This window comes from Genypterus blacodes, unplaced genomic scaffold (genome assembly GCF_046128005.1).
Source record: "Genypterus blacodes isolate CSIRO-AG114 ecotype Tasmania unplaced genomic scaffold, CSIRO-AGI_Gbla_v1 ptg000041l_1, whole genome shotgun sequence".
Lineage (NCBI taxonomy): Eukaryota > Metazoa > Chordata > Actinopteri > Ophidiiformes > Ophidiidae > Genypterus > Genypterus blacodes.
Genome location: NW_027466854.1, coordinates 66,625 through 84,967, shown reverse-complemented (window position 1 = coordinate 84,967; position 18,343 = coordinate 66,625). Strand labels below are relative to the sequence as shown.

Here is an 18,343-nt window from a genome sequence, read left to right as displayed (position 1 = left end):
CTATATTATGCAGATTAAAGAGATTGAATTTTCTGCAGCCTGACTGGTAGAGAAAAGTCTCATTCTCCAATCTTTATCTTTTAAAGTGGAGTTTACATATTTTGACAGACAAAAAGGTCATCCAACCAAATCTGAAAAGTAGGGAAAGCTTAAACTCATCAAACTCACTCTACAACTAATTTAATTAACCCAAATCCCACAGATCTATTTAGCATCTATGAACATCCTATCGGTCATCAATAAATGGGTGAGTCATTTTTAGGAGGGAGACTGTAGAGAAAAAAACTATGACTTTACACATTAAATGTATTTCTGAGCATCTGACTACATCCCAGTATTGATTACTTTGGACTCTTCACGTCTTATTTGTAAAATTTAAAGATTAATAAAGTGGAAATCCCAACTCGACATGATCCTCAGTGAAAATCTCACCAAAAATCGGACTAAACCGCACCAACACTGCCATCTAGCGGTCCTTTGTCGCCATTGCCCGCCCGCCTGTGCCTGTCCCTTTAAGAGCGAAGTTGCTGCTGCATCTGCTGATCGGCGTCTGTAGCGCGGAGCCGGCGCCGCCCTCCCCGCACATCCTGCACCTCCGCGGGAGCGCTGGATGCACCTGAACGCGCATGTAGAGGAGAGGAGAGGGGGGGGAGAGATGTGGAAGGAGAAGAAGCTGGGCGGCTGTTAGATTGCGATGGGGCCCCCGCCATCCCGGGCTGTGCAGGCAGGCGTAGAGTGAACGCGACACCGAGCTGCAGGGAAGTAAAGGCGCTCACACTTTTATCTCCTCATCAAGGCATCTATCTTTTAAGGACAGCCATGACTTCTTCTGACACTCCGGGATGGACTTGCTCCGGTATGTGCTTAGAGCTTTGGTGACGGATTTACCACTGAGCAGGTTTTGCTGGTTCAGGCTGCTTATGTGACGGGAGGCATCGTCTACAAGTAAGTGAGTACAGCTGATATTATTGTTAGACTCCGGCTGATCACACTGTGTCCTTTAGATGATCCAGACTGTCCCCCATTGTGCCACAGTAGCAGCACTGGACTGAAGCACCTGAATGTCACACATAATGCAGTTCTTCCACATTAAGGCTCTTCCTGTTCAGTTTAACGCGCCTCTTTGGTTGACAGAGTGCAGAGGCTGGAGCTCAACATGTCTGAGTTGAGTGATGTGAGCCTGAGAGAGGCGCCCATGGACGGCTGGATGTCCCATCTGCCCTGTGCTCTATGGGATACCCCTCTGTCCCATCTGGCCATCCCAGGTAGGCTGGTGGAGGAGGAGAACACACTCCTGAGTGCTGAGGGGAAGTTCCAGTGTAGAGCAATATGAAATATGAAAGGTCACTTCCCCCTACTACAGGCTTAATGCTCTTTATGGTTGACAGGAAGTTGATGGAGCGTCTTAATAAATGATTCAGTTGTAACGCTTTTAAATGCTTGGGTTCGTCGGTGTGGAAATTTGAACATACGTGATAAAAAAACTGATTGTAGTGGTGAGCGCCAATGTGGGTGAAGACCCTCTGTTAGGCTGCAGGCAGTCAAGGGGTCAGAGGTTCAGGCTGTAAAGATCAAAGTCTAGTCCATACTTCAATGTTTCACTTATCTGTAATAAGCTTTTATAACTACAGAGGTCCAAACTGAACTATTTGTCATTTTTCCCCATCTAGGCAGCCACAATGCAATAACCTACTGTCTGGATATGAATGACAGATCTCCTGTTGACCTCACTCAGCCTGACATGCTTCAAAAGCTGGACAAATACATGAAGCCTATTATCCGTCCCTTCGTTTACAAGTGGGCCATCACCCAGGTAAAGCATCAGACAGACAGACAGACAGACAGACAGACAGACAGACAGACAGACAGACAGACAGAAGCCTCACCAGAGAGCAGAGAGACTCCAGTGAGGCCTCAGTGAGTGATATTTGCGTGTCATTTGCATGGTGTCTCCCACAGGAGTACACCATCAAGCAGCAGCTGGACTGTGGGGTCAGATACTGTGACCTGAGGATCGCACACAGACCCAACGACAGCTCCAACGATCTCTACTTCTACCATGGAGTCTACACCACTCTGACTGTGGAGGTGCAGAGATGTTTGTGTATAAATGTCCTTCAGTTAAATCCTCGGGCTCCCGCTCTCATAGAAATTCAATCAGAGTTTCTGCCACTACAAAACAACAAATCACAGATATTCTGCTTGTCCCAGGTGTTTCTCTAATGGCCGTTGTAGCCGGCACACAGCCATTCTGTTTACGGAGACTATTTTTACAACCGGGAGAACAAGAGCCAGCTCAGTTTTCCGTGAAAGCCCCATTGACGTGTCGGGAGCTCTGGCACTTTGCCTTCTCCTCCTCACCTAGTCAGATTTATGTAAAACACTTTCAGCATGACTCAAGTGGAGACAAAGCAGCAGCAGCAGCAGCAGCAGCACTCTCAGCTCACGCAAAGGGTCATGGCTTTGTCTCATGTGGCCATCAGACTGACCTGATTTGTGATGATACAAAATAGTAAATCCCTATTGTGTGTGTGTGCGTGTGTGCGTGTGTGTGTGTGTGTGTGTGTGTGTGTGTGTAGGGATGAATTCAGCTGGCTAATAAAGAATTAAATCTGCACTTGTAGGATGTCGGCCCTTTTACTGCCAGATTTTTTTTGGCCTCTAATCACAGAAACCTGCGACTGAAGCCAGATAACTGAACCTTGTGAGTGCTGCTGTTGATGTTCCTCTCCTGACATGTTTGTTTCCCCCCTCAGACCGTTCTAAAGGAGATCAGAGAATGGCTGGACGCTCATCCCAAAGAGGTGGTCATCCTCTCCTTCAGCCACTTCCTGTGCCTGAGCCAGGAGCTCCACATGATGCTCGTCTCAACCATAAGAAACATATTCACCTGCAAACTCTGCCCCAAAACGGTAAACGCACTGTTCACCCTCATGTGTGACAATCAAAGTGACATTAAAAGGAGAAAGATAACAACAAAGCTCTTTTCTATTGATTCCAGGAAGCTTTAACTCTTCGAAACCTGTGGACTTTAGGCCACCAAGTGATCGTGTCCTATGAACACAATATTGCCTCCTATCACAGCGACCTGTGGCCTCATATTCCTTATTGGTGGGCCAACAAGTGCAAAGCTGAGGCTCTGATCGAGGAGTTTGAACACAGGAAACAACACGGCAGACCAGGTAACGCACACCAAGAACACAAACGATCATCAAGGCCGACGCTTTCCTCCCTCCTTCTGTATTTGGAGTAATGAGTTAGCTGGATTTAATGGATGATTTGCTGTGATCCTGGATCTCTCGGTTCTTTGAAGCGCTTGTTGGAGTTGTTGTCATAGCAACACATCCGCAAGACCAAACCGGCTCGGGAGCAGGCATATCGATTGTAAACAGGATTACAGTTCAACAACCCCGCCCCTCTGTTTCCAAGAGAACAACAGATTAACATGGGTACAATAACTATAATAAGGCCGTTTCAAATTCCAGGGTTATTACGCAATCACTAAGCTCCCATTACCTTTACAACCTGGGTGCTATAGAGAGGTAACTATGTCACGCATTGTGTCTTTCAGGGGATTTATTCGTTACGGGAATCAACCTGACGGAGGACCTGAAGTACATCTGCACACACCCCACAGAGTCCCTGAAGGACCTGGTGGTGTCCACGTACCCCACTCTGCTCAGCTGGGTCAAGGATCAGACCCCAGGCTTCAACGGGGGCTCTCTGAACATCATCGCCGGGGACTTCATCACCGAGAGCCACTTTGTACCGACTGTTGTTACACTCAATGAGAAACTCTTAACCTGGTCCTTGTGATTTCACTTACATGCATTCAAGTAGAGAAATGTGAATGACAGCATGAAACACACACACACACACACACACACACACGAGCCTGTTTAGTTCAGTGACATGAAAATACTCAAATACTTGAATTCTTCCTTTACTTCTAAAGACACTTTGAGAAAGTGGAATGTGCATTTCAGTCTTATCTGCTTGAGATATTTGATATTTTGACCTGCAACCATTTGTTTACAACCACTCTACTATTTATGCAACGTAATGAATCTGTTTCTATGGCGCCGTATGGTGATTGGTCTTCTGTTACTGTTACCAAAGCAATAATGATGTAACTAAGTTCACCTTTATGTAGGCATTTTAGAGGAGAAAGCACAATGTAAGTAAGTCCATGAGCACATAGGACTGTTTTTATAAACACATGGGGCAGCAACTTTATTTCCTACATGTATCTTTAATATTTATCCATAGAGAATGTTACACTGGGCCAGATGATCTATGTACAAATGCATGAAAAAGTAATTTGCATGACCGAAGCCTTGACTGTTCTGTAATATAACATATAGTTGACTTTAGCCAAACCTTTACTTTAAACTAACGCTGCACCGCTGTGCCTGTGGAGATCAGCTTTTTAAATAAACATGAGCATTTTTAAGGAAAGAATCAGATTTTCTATTTATTTAATGACTCACATGTATGTATACACTGTGTTTACACTACTCAGGTTGTTTAAGTTGTTAGATAAGAAAAGAAGTGGCTGTGACTTCAGGAACATTTTGATCAAACACTGAACAATGCAGTGTTTGAGGAAAGATAGTATTTTCACAAGGACAAAACAAAACACTATCACAAGTGAGGGTCACAGCAATGATTTCTATGCTATTTGTTTACATGTCAATAAGTCAAGGGAGGTTTGTTTGTCTAACTAAATATCCCATGTACTGTCTTAAAGAGCAGGTTTGGACTACAGACAGGTCCAGACCGGCCCCAAAGCGCTCTGGGGAGACGAGGTCTGGAGCCATGAGCCCCATTTAATAAGGAATGTTTATCTGTTAACCTGTTTTGTGAGTCATCATTATAGTGAAGTCTCTGTTTGTTTGCTCCATCAGCCTTCATGTTATGATACAGTGTGTAGTTCAGCGTTGTTCGCTACAGGAGAAGTGTTGAAAACGACTCAGCAGCGCCCTCTATAGGAGCGTCCCACTTTGCTCACCGGCAGAGGAAACAGGAAATTAGTGTTTGACGTTTTTGTTGTTTGAAGTGTTACGGAGTGAAAGCTCTGAGTGTAAAGTTTAGACCTACCATCATGGATCCCAGCTGTCAGGACTGGATGTCCTCTCTACCCGAGCAGCTGTGGGACTTTCCTCTCACTGACCTGGCGTTACCAGGTAACTTCATTACGTTCATCCAGCGCCTTATAGACGGATCATATGACGGCTACACAACTACGCGCCGCAGCGGCATCAATACAGGTTTAATGGTAGAACTCAAGTTAATAATGAGTATTCATCGTGTTATAAGGTTTCACCTGCTGGGTCTGTTGGGTCAGTCATGGTTTGCGGTGTTTTTGCGGCGGAAATTATGTTTTGCATTGTTTTGCATGATGGCAAAACAGAGAGAAAAGTTCAACCAGGGAGAGATTTGACTACTGGTGCTGTTTATAATAATAACGATTATTATTATTATATAGAGTAGTAGTAGTGGTATTACTGTTAATTGTTGTTGTTGTTGTTGTTGTTGTTGTTGTGTTATTGCTCTTGGTGTTGTCAGGTTTAGGTTTGATCTTCTGCATTCCTTGATAAAGCAATAAATAATAACAAAGAATAAATGATTCAATCAATCCATAGAGTAATATCAAAGGCCCTGTTTGTTGTTTCTCCACCCAGGGAGCCATGATGCCATGAGTTACTGTCTGGACATAAACTCTCCTTTGGTTCCATCTGAGTCCAACATTCTGCGTCTGATAGATAAACTTCTCTTCTGCATCACCAGACCTGTGGTGTTTAAGTGGGCCACGACTCAGGTACAGACCAGGAGCAAATACTGCATACCTCAGCACTGAGCTCATCAGCTTAGCAGTACAACGTTTCTGATATGCTGTGATTCATTTCTCATCCATAATAAAAATGATTACCAGAGAAACAACAAAGGTTAGGAAATACAGAAACCTGCACACAAACCTATCATTCCCTATGTTATGAATATGTTTGCAGCATAACAGTGTTATTATTATTTAAATGTAACTCTAAAGTGAATCTCTGTTTATGTTACTGAATGATCTCTCTCATGATGACATCATAATAAATGTAATAGTCCTCATGTTCTGGATCCCCTCCTCTCCTCTCCTCTCAGGATTACAGTATTGTGGAACAACTTTCAATGGGAATTCGGTACTTTGATCTTCGCATCGCTCACAAACCCAACGACTCATCCAACGATCTGTACTTCACACACGTCATATACACACATGTAACTGTTCTGGTAGGTTAAAGGCCTGTAAACGTGCTTCATTCCTGCTCAGGGACCTTTTACATGATTTCTCTACACTGCTGTGTCTGCTTTTTGTCTCTCCTTTATAGGAAACACTGATGTCTGTTAATGAGTGGCTGAAGTCTCACCAAAGGGAGGTTGTTATCCTTGCTTGCAGCCATTTTGAGGGAATGGATGAGAAACTCCATGAAGCTTTCATTTTCTCCCTGAATCTGCTGTTTGGTTCCAAACTCTGCCCCCAGGTTTGTTTGTTTGTTCAGGCCTCAGCTTCCAATTTACTCATAAATACACCACAACACTGAAAACTACATTCTTCCCCACACACACACACAGGGATCGGCCCTGACCTTACGGAGTCTCTGGGAAAGTGGTTATCAGGTCCTGCTGTCCTATGAAGATGAAGCTGCAGCTGGACATGAGGATCTGTGGCCGGCCATCCCTTACTGGTGGGCCAACAGGGACACAGCAAAGGGAGTGATCTCTTACTTGGACAGTCAGAAACAACTGGGACGCCCAGGTAAGTGTGTACTCGTCTATTAACGTTAACTGAGTGAAAGGTGAACCAAGAACTCCCTCCATCACCACCCTGTGTCTTTTGTCCAGGGGGCTTTTTCGTCTCGGGCTTGAACCTGACAGCCAAGCGCTCTTACATCACAATGCACCCGACGCAGTCTCTGAGGAAGCTGACGGCCAACAACTGGGAGTGTTTACAGAAGTGGGTGGAAGAACAGAAGCCAGGCTCGGGCCGCAGCAGTCTCAACATCATAGCAGGAGATTTTGTGGGGCCACTCCCACTCTGTCAGCTGGTGATCGCACTCAACAAAAAACTTGTGCAGAAAAATACCAAAGAGCTATGAAACATCAGCAGCTGCAGCGGGTTTCATTCTATTTCTAACCTGAGAACCGTCTTAACCTCATTCTTCCTTGTTTGCACATCTATCACTTTAAATACAAAGTTATCTACAGTCAATGTTAAACAACACATCTGGTATATCTGCAGTTTCTTGATTTTTCTTTTGTAATTCTCTTTTATTATTGTATTCATACTTTTTTATTTGTATATTTACAATAATGTGAAAGCCTTACTGATCTATAACCTATAACAGTATCTATACAGGGTCACACACGGTCACAGAGCTGTTTAATCATGTTGTTTACATCAAACCGGCAGTTAAACATGAGGTGGTGGCTTTAAGCGTCTGTGAACACTTTCTTATAGCGTCCATAAGCAGCAGTGCTGATGATGACCTGGACAACAGCTGAGCCTTCATCTGCAATCACGTCCACATCCTGAACTGTGGCCTCTTTGTACAGCCACCTGTAGAACACACACACACATACACACCTTAAATAAGGCTACTGTGTTCTTTTTAAGGTAATAACACGGGACCTTGAGTGATCTCACCTCAGCTGAGCGGTGCTGAGGTTGACTTTGAGCTTTAACATGAGTTTCCCTGTGGAGTGGACGATCTCCTCCTCCACCACTCTCTTCAGCTCCTCCAGTCCTCGCTCTTCCAGGGCAGATATGGGCAGAGCGCTGGTCTCTGCAGGCTGGTAGCTTACAGGGAAAACATCACAGAACGTTCATTTAACTGTATTCTTTTGCACAGAACAAAGTAGGACAATAGAAAACAAACTGATAATGCAGAAAAGGTTTCTTGGTGGAACGTCTTGTCTTCTTGGTGTAAGTAGTGTAATCTTATCTTTGGGTCAAAGAACAAATGATTTTGCTGAATGAAGGAGTTTCTGTTTGAAGGATTTCTTGACATTGTAAGATAATGTTTTACTATTTCTGCACATTCTTGAATTAAAACATGCACTTGCCTCAGAATGTTGTCTGGGAGTGTTTGTTAAAGATTTCTATCATGTCTGAACTCACATGTCCTTTGATTCTGACTGGGGACTTTGGACCAATACTTCTCCCTCTTTGTCTGCAACCATGTTTTCTATTTCTCTCTCTTACATCCCAGCGTAAAAAGGCAACATGATGCCCACAAAGTAACTCCTAAAGTAAATTGCTCATCAGCAAAAACAACAGATCTATATTTTCTACAGAGCAGAGTTGTGTCTCAGCCTTGGTGGAGGTATGAGCTCTGTAATCAGGGAAGACATGAATCCTACTTTGCCTTGTTAACAGCATTACAAAGATATGAAGTCATTGATGCACACGAGTCACACTTGTCAAACTGGAACAGGAAGTGATCTCTTACTTGTCAATCAGATCGGTTTTATTGTGGACTTCTATCATGGAGCTTAGAAGTCTGTCAGGTATCTGCAGGTTCTTCAGGACATTCAGAACGTTCTCCTTCTGGTTCAACGTCTCTGGATGACTGATGTCTCTGACGTGAATCAATAGATCCTGAAAAACAATGGAAACCTTCAGTGACCCAGGAGCAAAGACACAGGCTTGAGTTCAGCTCTCGGTACATACAGAGTGTTTAATGTCCTCCAAGGTGGCAGAGAAGGAGTCAATCAGCTGGTGGGGCAGCTGTGACAGGAAGCCAATGGTGTCCACATAAAGTACTGTCATGCGGCTGGGCAGCTGGCCAGCGTGGACCGTGACGTCCAAGGTCGCAAAAAGCTGGTTTCTGGGCTGAAGTCCACAATCACCGGTCAGAGCTTTGATCAGAGTGGTCTTTCCTGAAGAGACAAGGAGGAGGAGGAGAGAGACGAGTTAGTCTGAACAAACTGAAGAGCCAGGATCAAAGTCACGGCGCTGTGCTGCCAGACTCTCACCACAGTTTGTGTATCCTAGAACAGAGACGGTGGGGAAGTCCTTGTGTTTACGCCGACACCTCAGCAGGTGCCTCTTCTTACGGAGTCGCTCCAGCGCCGAGCGAATTTTCAGCTCTCTCTCCTTCAGGAGCCTCTGCTGGACTTCATACAGCGTCTCACCTGTGAGGACCAATCAACAACCCTCAATCTCACTCCTTTACCCGGCCAAAGAACGCGACTGAGGTTTGCTTCTGTGGTGCCGTTACCTGAACCTCCGATGTACCTGGCGCCCCCACCCTGCTGATCCAAGTTTGCAAATTCATTTCTTAGACGAGATCTGTCAGCAGTAAACAGAGTCAGAGCATTGGTGTGCAGTACAAATACATCAAGAGACTTAACACTCTATATTTAAAGCTGGTGTTACCTTAGCAACGGGATCTCAGCCAGAGAGATCTGTAACTTGGCCTCCTTGGTTCTGGCATTGCATCGGAAGATATGAAGGACCAGTGAGTATCTGTCAAAGACTTTGACTCCCCAGGTTTCCTCCAGGTCCCTCTGTATGGACGGGACGTTAGCCTCTGTGTATGAAATGCTTCTGTACGCAGATGTAAAGGAGGAAGATCAGCTCACCTCAGACAAAGGGGACAGGCGCTCCACATTCACAAACACAGCATCGATTCCTGTCGTTTGCTGAATTTTCTCTGGAGGAGGAGAGGCAGAGGATTTATACGACACTGACTCATTGCACAGACTTAATAATGGCTGCAAAGAGTGAAGGATATTTATGAGACATCGACCTGTGAGAGCCTGGAAGTTTCCCCTGCCAAATATCCTCTTCTTCTCCGGTGTCTTGGTGGAAAGGATGAGCTTGTCTACGACTCTCCACTTGTCTAAAGTGTTCACCAGTCCTACGGCCTCGGCCATCATCAGCTCAGCTGCAAGAAGAGAAGGAAACATGAGGAACAGGGGGACTGTGGAGAGTTTGGTTTAATACTTAATGGGGGAAAACATTTCACTGCAACATGGACAATGTTCATTAGAGTCATCTTCATCTCCACATGCGTCTCCTCTGAACACCCAGAAGGATTGGAGTCTTTTGCATACAGCGATTACGCAATGTGGTGGAATCTTGAGTACTGAGTACATGTAATCCTTCTGAGTGAAAACCGTTTTTAAAGTAAGTACTGCTCCTCCTCTACTTGTCCTGCCTCCACTGCTCTCCCACCTAGAACATGAGACACAGAAGTACACACACTCTTCTCTCTACCTGTGGTGAGATGCTGCTTCCTGCTTCCCCATTTCACATTGGGGTGAACGATGAAGACCCTGTGGTGTCCTTCACCGATGCTTGAGGGAACCTGCTGCTGGAACAGTTCCTCCACCTCACTGTCTGCAATGAAGTCCTCCTCCTCATCCTCCTCTTCTTCTGTAAATCCACTGCTGAAGTCATCTGTGCTCTTGAACCTGCATGTCTGAAGTGAAAACTCCCTGGAGTGTCTGTGACAGCTAAACCACAGCTGCTCACGTGATGCCTTCAGGTGCCTGCAGGTTGCTGGTGCGACTCCCCGTAGGCTGTGTGTGCGCCACAGGAGTGAGCTAAGCCTCTTCAATGTTGTCATATCGCCTCAGTGTGTTTTCCTGTTGTTGCCATAACACACACAAACACTCACACTCACGCACATCTCTGGAAACTCACTGCTCAATACTAGGAGCTCACGTTGAAGGGGAGTTGCTATCTTCCTCCCCCGCTGCTTCGCTGAATGATCTTACACTGCAGGATTCATTCTGTCACATATGCGCGTGCACCCGTTGTGCTTATTTAATCTTTATTTAACTTCATACATGTATATGAAGTTAAATTCTCCACACATGTGCTCAGTCAGCTGGAAGTTGCTCGTCTCGTCTCTTATGCTGATGGTAATCTTTGCCATTTACTTTTTAGCCCTGAGCTGAGCCTCGCAGGTAAGCAGCCCTTTCTCGCACTTTACGTTATCCAAAAAGCACACATTTAACGCTACAAGTGGCTAAAGTAAAGGATAACATTGTGGTTTCGGTTCAGCGTGTTTATAGCAAAGGAGCGTGGATGTGTCCGCAGCACGTTAAAGAATTGTGTGCAAGGCAACACTCGGGAAATAATTATCCCTCTAGACAATTTGTTGACTTGCATACATGTTACGTCACTTCCTTTGTTATGCAGGTCTCACAGGTTTAAGCCTGACCCCTGGTGGTCGCCATGTTGAATTGCGTCGTTCATGTTCAATTTCACTTGCTTCTTTCCTAAACACTGAAACAGAGTAACAGTAGTAAATAGTTAATAGTGGCAGTAGTAGTATGACGAAGTGCCGAAGTAGGAGGAGTTGTATCACACGTTATGTTGTGAAATACAAACCTTCTTTCAGATCTTTAGTCTCCGTGTCAAGTGTAGCTTCTCATTGGCAGAAGTTTGTGAGATCTTAGCTAGAATAAGATTTGTAGTTTACTTTCTCTAGTATTCACTGTTATTATACCGCCAACAGTGTATTTACTGAAAATGTATGTAATCTTTTATGGTAATGACATATAGACTAAAAATGATCCCTTTCGAAGTAAAAAATTGTTTTAAAATGTAATTTATGATTGAACAATACATAAAAAAAACCTTTGTAAATCTTAATGTGGTACACAAACTAAACTATCGCCCCTGAAATCAAACAATAAAACTATTTTGCAATCCGAAAACAGAGTAGCCATTCAAACTAAAACATGTAAATGTAACATGTAATATGTGAGTTTTTGTTTTGTAGTTGTTTAATAAATAATATACATTTGTTTGTTTATTGATACCATGTGAGCTCCATCTGTTGTACAGAGCAGCTTGTACACGACTGACACTCTCAGTCCACTACAGTTTGGCTTAATTGGCTTAAACAAAATCCACAAAGAGTGTGTGAGATGCACCAGACATTCCATTTCTTATCATCCTATATTATAATCTCAATACTGCTCTCACACAGAACCTCATCATTTCTGACGTTTTTAAGGCGTGTGCCTATTTAACGAGACAGAAAGCTGTCAAACAGGTCCGTCTGTTCACAAACAAAGCCTCCAACAAGAATCCAGGCTAATGTCAACCGAGGAGGCAGCTGTTTCCTGAATTCTGCTTTGGTGTTTGTGAACAGGAGTATTATTCATAAAGATCGGGCGAGCTATCAGAGAGAGCAGGTATGACACAACAAGCAACAAGCAGCAACATGACTGACAGTGGATTCCTTAGTGTTCCACAGTGGTGGAGGGCGTGAGAGGAAAAGTGATCTAAGGGAACATGGAAGCAACTTTGTGTTAACGTTCTTTAAAGTGTAACGAGGCTGTGTTTGTTTCCAGATGAACGTTTTGAGTTGTTTTTGGCTCGTACATGTTGGAACGTGCCCTGGGAAATGCCGGTATTGTGGCATGCAGGACTTCTACTCAGCCTCAGCCTCAGTTACTGCGCCTGTCTGGGTAAGTGACTCCTCTATTGACAGAGTTAGTGGAGATAAGAATCCCCACACTCAGCCTCTCTAGTGATCTACCGTTGCTGTCTCACTCTGTCTTTCCTGTAGAGGAGTGTGTCCTGGGGATAATCGGCAACACAGTCTCACTGCCCTGCTTTTACAACGGACTTAATAGGACATCTGTGAACTTTTCCATCACGTGGAAAAGAGACAGTGAAGTGGTGCTCAGATCCGTGTGGGAAGAGGACGGATATGTGAAGACATGGAGCACCAACAGCACCAATGTGTCCAGGGACGCTCCACACACAGGAAACTTCTCCCTGCAGATTCCCATAGTGAATCCCATAGAACTCAACGCAACTTATAGCTTATTTATAAGTTTGGAGAAGAATGTGAGTGCTCCGTTGTGCACAGTGTGCCTCAGGATAGCAGGTGAGTGACAAACACAGTGGGAGCGACTCTACCAGATACACATTTAGAGACACTGACTCCTCTCCTTGACGATGTTTTCCAGCTAGGTTCAGCTCTCCACGTGTGCAGAGAGAGGAGCCAGTGCAGGGCAATGAGACTGTGTTCCTGTGCCACACCAGCGGAGGATTTCCTATCCCTGTAGTTCACTGGCTCATCAATGATAAAGAGGAGCCCCCACAGGGCTTAGTCAGGACGCTGGCTGCTCCACTCCCTGACTCTCCACTCTACAACATCACAAGCCAGCTGACTATCAACATTTCCCAAGATACCAGTGTGTCATGCATCATAGACAACCGATCCATGAATGAAACCTTAACGTCCACAAGCCGTGAGTACTGAGCGATCGTGGGATCTGAGCTCCCGGGTATTTGAGCGCAAACACATCAGTTCATCTCTAATCTGTGTTTGTGTGCTTTGTGTAAAGATGGAACGAAGGGCAACAAAGTGGAGAATCGTGCGTCGGAGGCCATGTGGATGTTCAGCACGGGTCTGTGTGTGGTGGTCGGGGCCATGGTGCTCGCCGGAGTGGCCTATCAGATTCATATGGACAGAAATAAGAAGAAGCACATACGTCTGGACAAAGGTAGGCTGCCACAACCAACCAATCACAGAGGGCAGGAGACCTCACAGGACCAGAGTCTCTGTTTGAATAGAAAACAAAAGGGACAAAGCTTCACTGCCATAGATGTTATATAAAGTTAAGAGCCATTGAGAAGGGAAACAACTGTGGTGACAAACACAAATATTGAGTCTCTTCCATTGTCTGACCTCTCTGATGGAGCAGCAGTTGTTTCTGTCAGGGGAGGAGTCCAACCACAGTTCACACACAAACTCCTTGGCAGAGTAGTTAGATGTCATTGCATCATGTGGATGTGTGAGCCTAGAAAACCACAATAATCAGCAAACCAACACACATAATCAGGGGACATGAACGCCTCTTAACCAGATTAAAAGATGATAGGTGTGGCAGTGTTTCCATGGTGTGTGTGCGTGTGTGTGTGTGTGTATCTCTTTGTCTTTAATGAAATCATGAAATATGTTTTGTTGCCATCAGCGTACAATCGGAGACGACACAAGGCGGAGACGGAGCTGACACAGTCTACAGTGGACTGTCTGCTTGAGACCGATGTGTGATCATCAGCAGAGGAAACACTCATCAAGCACCAGATGTCTAGACTCTAGAGCAGTGTTATGATGTGAACAATGGCTACACTGCTTCAATATTCAGTTTCAGTGCTGATTTAGGGTTAGGGTTGTGTGTCGAATGTATTTCACTCAACAACACTATTGAAGAGCCACAATCTATAGTATAAGTGTGTGTAAAGTGTGTTCTAAGCTTTATTAAAGATGCACAAACCCAACACTAAGGAGTTTCATTTCACTTGATGCTGGATGACGGCAGTGAAACCTGAGTGTGTTTCAGATCAGATCGCACACTGACACACACACACACTGATGCACACAAACTGCAGAAGACAAAATGTCAAATATGAATCAGATAAAAGCAAATAAATCATGACAAAGATTTATTGATGAGAAAATCTGTCATTAATGACTTTCCTGAGGGTCATCTCTCAGTTCAGCTCTGTGCTTTAGAAAAGGGATTTCCCACTGAACAGATTCTACTCAGTTTGATTGGTAACAATTCCATCCGTCAGAATGATCAATCATAAATCATGAATCATAAGTCTTAAATCACAGACCCTTCTGGATCTAATCTCTCCGTGTTGGGCTGCAGGAATAGAAGTTGTGTTGACTCCTGATTGTTTGTCTTCACACATGTTAGTGTCTGAGTGTCAGCTTGATCTGTCCTGCGTGCTCGTGACAGCGTACAGGTCAGAGCGGCGCTGAGCTGTGATGGGGATCTGCTGCCGGATGTCTGCTAGATACTGCAGGTCTGGGAACACATGACACACACACGCAAAGGATTCATGAGCAAGAGCCAAGGAAAACAGGATGGCAACACCTGTTTGATGATGCAATCCAACACAAATGCTCCAACTTCACTCACAATACAACTAGACAAGTTAAAGGTTGTCGCTTCTGTTACATTTTCAATCATTTCTGTTCATTCCCCCCCTCAGCCTGCCTGAGGAGGACGATCACAGAGCCACTCACCGATATCAGCATAGATAACAGCTTCCTCTGCTCCGGCCTTGGAGATCACTTCTCCCCTGCAACAACAAAGCATCAATCACAACTCACACACATCAGGACGACACGTTTAGGACCAATCTGCACTGCTGTGATCTATAATGTGTCACTCTGGGAGGAGGGGAGAGGAGATGAGGGATCATCTTAGGAGGTGCAGGTGAAACATGTAGAATACAGCTGTTCAAATGATCAACATTGACCAGGTGTCCAGGTGCCTCACTGGTTTAACTGGTTTACTTCTACAATAACGGCTCATCTCTCTATTTAAACTGGGCTTATTGTCCCACTCCTGGTTTTCAGGCTCACTATAGGAGCTCAGCTTTGTGCTCTGGCTCAGATCAGGCAGCATTCTGACTGCAGGGTCATTTGAGGACTTCTTTTCCCTTCATAGTCGCCTTACTGCTCCTGTGCTCCACTTCATCCTGTACATGCACACAGTCTGAGCCTGTTTGTGGTTCTCACCATGGGTTCACCACCGTGCTGTGACCCCAGGCCACATAGGAGGCGCTCTCATCTCTAGCAGGTGAAGCTGTGGCCACATACACTTGGTTATCCAGCGCCCTGTACAGGAAACAATGACAGCTTAAGGTTACGGACAATAATGATGCCCCTGCAGAACACAGTTAACTCTACACACTGGTGTGACTTCAGGGGGTGGAGCTTCAGCCTCAGCCTCACCTCGCCCTCTGCAGGAGCTCCCAGTGGGCCGGGCCGGTGGTCATGTTGAAGGCTCCGGGATAGACGAGCACCTGGCAGCCTGAGGACAGAGGGAGAACATGAGACACTGTCCTCCACATCAACAACCCAGATGTTCCCAGAGGACAGAGCTTCAGCCACAAACCTTCTCTGCTGTAGAGCTGGGCCAGCTCGGCAAATCTCATGTCGTAGCAAATCCCCACCCCCACCTTACAGAACGCTGCACAGACAGAACAGGTGGATCAATGTCAGGCCTGCCCAGCTGACCAGAGCTGAAGTGGAGAGTGAAGACGGTCGCTCACGTGTGTCAAACACTGACAGACTGCTGCCTGGGCTCAACGTCTCCGACTCCTGGAAGCGAATCTTCCCTGGAACATCGATGTCAAACAGATGAATCTGAAAGAGAAACGTGTTGAGAGATGAACAGAGACACTTCATCCATCTCAGCTGCTTTTGTGTCATCTTCCATTGTTTTTACAGTCATTTGTGTTGAGCGTTGTCAAAGTGGCTCAATCTGAGGTCTGTGCCAATAGAAATGCATCCAGAAAGACAAACGGAGCTGAGTCAGTCCTGAGCTAAGCTCTGACTCAGCAGGCCAATCACAACAGTGCTCCTCTGGAGGACCTAAACAGTGTTTTCTCTGAGTGTGCACAGCGATGCTGTAGCAAAGGGAGAGTGGAAGCAGAAAGGAGAAAGTGTTTTTGGCACATCCAAGAAATGCAGAGGCTTCAAAATCAGTCAATTCGTAAATGAAAATAAGAACAGGAGCGTCTGAATCTGGCCACCATGAACAGCTGCTTAGAGATGAGATTATTGATCAACTGGGATTTAATCTAATTGGAAAATACTGCCAACATCATCCCTCAAGTGATTCATGAGCAGTGGAGTCTTCTTAGTAAATGAATCAAACAAAGAGAGGTGGCAGTCTGGTGCAGTCTTCACCTTCCTGTGTTTAAGGATCAGCGTTCCATCTGGACCGAACACAGGACAGCTGTTGTACAACTTCCCTCCATCGTCCTCAGGGATGGATCCTGGGGTCAAAGCAGTCACATGGTTTAAAGAGCTTTCATGAAATTGGATGTAATTGTTTAAAGGAGACATTTTTTTATAAGATGTGGATTCTATAGGTGCATGCTTTACCTCCCACTAGAAAGACTTTGTTCTCCTTGGCCACCTCTGACAGCACCTGGGTGGATTCACCTGGGATCCTCTCAGCATACTGAGAGAAGAAGCCGGTTCCATACGGAGAGTTGAAGCACTCCTAAAGATCCAGAGAAGAGGCCATCAGAAATGCTTATTGGTAAACATCAATATACACATTATGTAGTACAAGCATTACTTTGTTAAAACCCAGAGTGACTTAAACAAACAATCTACCAGACCTCAAAATTAGTGGTTCTAAATGTTTTTGAACCAAGAATCACATCTGAGTGAACCAATACCAACAAGCCAGAGTTTGAGAACCCCTGCTCATTCAAAGTAGTGATGTCATTTGATGGCCTGTGTGATTTGGTGTGTGAGCCCATGCAGGCGCTGAGCCCCCCGCCGCCCCCCTGCTCCCCCCCCGCATGAGGGCGCCTCCTCACCGGCAGCAGCACCACCTTGCTCCCCTGACCCGCAGCCTCCTTCACCAGGCTCCGGGCTCGGCTCAGGTTGTCCGCTTTGACGCTCGACACCTGCAGCTGGATCACAGCCAAGCGGAACTCTGGGAAACACGGACACACAACAACAACACGCTGCAAACACACTTGGAGTATCTGTAGTTGGCATTCTGTCATTTCTATGTAATGACATCAAACGTGCGTGTTCACATCATTTTAAGTTAATAAATAAGTTAGCACGGAAAGCTCAGAGCTGCACCGTTACTTACTCGTCATTGCTTTAGCCACAGCAGTCATGTTTAAATGAGGCTGAAGTCAACAGAGAGCGACCCAAACACGTTTCCGGGTGGCTGTCCTGTTTTCAAAATAAAAGTCTCCAGTGTTAGTTCAGCCCTCCGTGTTACATCCAGACATGTTAGCCCGCTGTTAATCACTACAAAATCAAATCTCTGACTTAACGAGTATCTGTAAAGCAACGACAACGAAGGTTTACGACAAGGATTGTTCTTATTAAAAAACAGAACCTTTATTGTGAAGAATAAAAGCGCGTGACAGGAGGCGTCTCCTCTGCAGCCAATCAGTCAGAGTGCGACTCCTTTCTCTTTATGAAGGGAATTAAGTACTTTCATGAAAAAGAGAGAGCTTAAGACTTCGCTGATCTGTAAAATAAGATAAGAAGATGAAGAGTAAGATAAAAAATACGGAAGCGAATTAGTTTGAAATATTAACAAAATGTCGTTCTATTTTGATGAATTTGTTTTGATTAGTTGATGAATCAGACCAGAGGTTCAGGTCCTGACTCACACAGGGGGGCCAGAGAAACCTCCTGACAGGCAAACCAGACCAGGTTAACCCTTTAAACCAACCAAACGGGACCTAAATAATGGAATTCTGTTTACATTCACAGCCTGATGTGTAAAGATCAGAAGGCTGATTATGAATCATTGA

At 45.1% G+C, this 18,343-nt stretch overlaps 4 protein-coding genes across 6 annotated transcripts; 2 read left to right on the top strand and 2 right to left on the bottom strand.

Annotated features, from left to right (window-relative positions):
- The first annotated feature begins 599 nt into the window (after positions 1 to 599).
- On the top strand, positions 600 to 8,119 carry LOC142999201 (uncharacterized). Its single transcript, XM_076148620.1, has 13 exons — positions 600 to 856; positions 1,135 to 1,265; positions 1,671 to 1,813; positions 1,960 to 2,088; positions 2,757 to 2,912; positions 3,002 to 3,182; positions 3,572 to 3,812; positions 5,047 to 5,186; positions 5,685 to 5,821; positions 6,151 to 6,279; positions 6,378 to 6,530; positions 6,622 to 6,805; positions 6,892 to 8,119. The coding sequence occupies exons 1-13, from the start codon at positions 843 to 845 to the stop codon at positions 7,143 to 7,145; spliced, it is 1,992 nt and encodes a 663-aa protein (XP_076004735.1). The 5' UTR covers positions 600 to 842; the 3' UTR covers positions 7,146 to 8,119.
- On the bottom strand, positions 7,470 to 10,778 carry gtpbp6 (GTP binding protein 6 (putative)). The gene is made up of 10 exons (XM_076148610.1): positions 10,271 to 10,778; positions 9,801 to 9,938; positions 9,634 to 9,704; positions 9,428 to 9,558; positions 9,270 to 9,340; positions 9,025 to 9,183; positions 8,720 to 8,928; positions 8,499 to 8,647; positions 7,694 to 7,846; positions 7,470 to 7,606 (listed from the first exon to the last, which is right to left on the bottom strand). Exons 1-10 carry the CDS (start codon positions 10,620 to 10,622, stop codon positions 7,480 to 7,482), a joined length of 1,560 nt encoding a protein of 519 aa, XP_076004725.1. The 5' UTR covers positions 10,623 to 10,778; the 3' UTR covers positions 7,470 to 7,479.
- Positions 10,779 to 10,833: 55 nt separating this feature from the next.
- LOC142999196 (T-lymphocyte activation antigen CD80-like) lies at positions 10,834 to 14,305 on the top strand. 3 transcript variants are annotated; one of them, XM_076148613.1, is made up of 6 exons: positions 10,834 to 10,965; positions 12,364 to 12,480; positions 12,582 to 12,905; positions 12,988 to 13,272; positions 13,369 to 13,527; positions 13,999 to 14,305. In XM_076148613.1, exons 2-6 carry the CDS (start codon positions 12,417 to 12,419, stop codon positions 14,076 to 14,078), a joined length of 912 nt encoding a protein of 303 aa, XP_076004728.1. In that variant the 5' UTR covers positions 10,834 to 10,965; positions 12,364 to 12,416; the 3' UTR covers positions 14,079 to 14,305. The 3 variants fall into 3 exon arrangements, with proteins under 3 accessions (XP_076004728.1, XP_076004727.1, XP_076004726.1); XM_076148612.1 differs by lacking the exon at positions 10,834 to 10,965 and adding an exon at positions 12,031 to 12,204; XM_076148611.1 differs by lacking the exon at positions 10,834 to 10,965 and having other exon boundaries at positions 12,296 to 12,480.
- Positions 13,419 to 17,800, bottom strand: nit2 (nitrilase family, member 2). Its single transcript, XM_076148614.1, has 12 exons — positions 17,665 to 17,800; positions 17,381 to 17,499; positions 16,935 to 17,055; positions 16,737 to 16,825; positions 16,097 to 16,190; positions 15,940 to 16,014; positions 15,777 to 15,855; positions 15,561 to 15,659; positions 15,063 to 15,118; positions 14,327 to 14,841; positions 13,713 to 13,824; positions 13,419 to 13,585 (listed from the first exon to the last, which is right to left on the bottom strand). Exons 1-10 carry the CDS (start codon positions 17,690 to 17,692, stop codon positions 14,741 to 14,743), a joined length of 861 nt encoding a protein of 286 aa, XP_076004729.1. The 5' UTR covers positions 17,693 to 17,800; the 3' UTR covers positions 13,419 to 13,585; positions 13,713 to 13,824; positions 14,327 to 14,740.
- Positions 17,801 to 18,343: the final 543 nt, after the last annotated feature.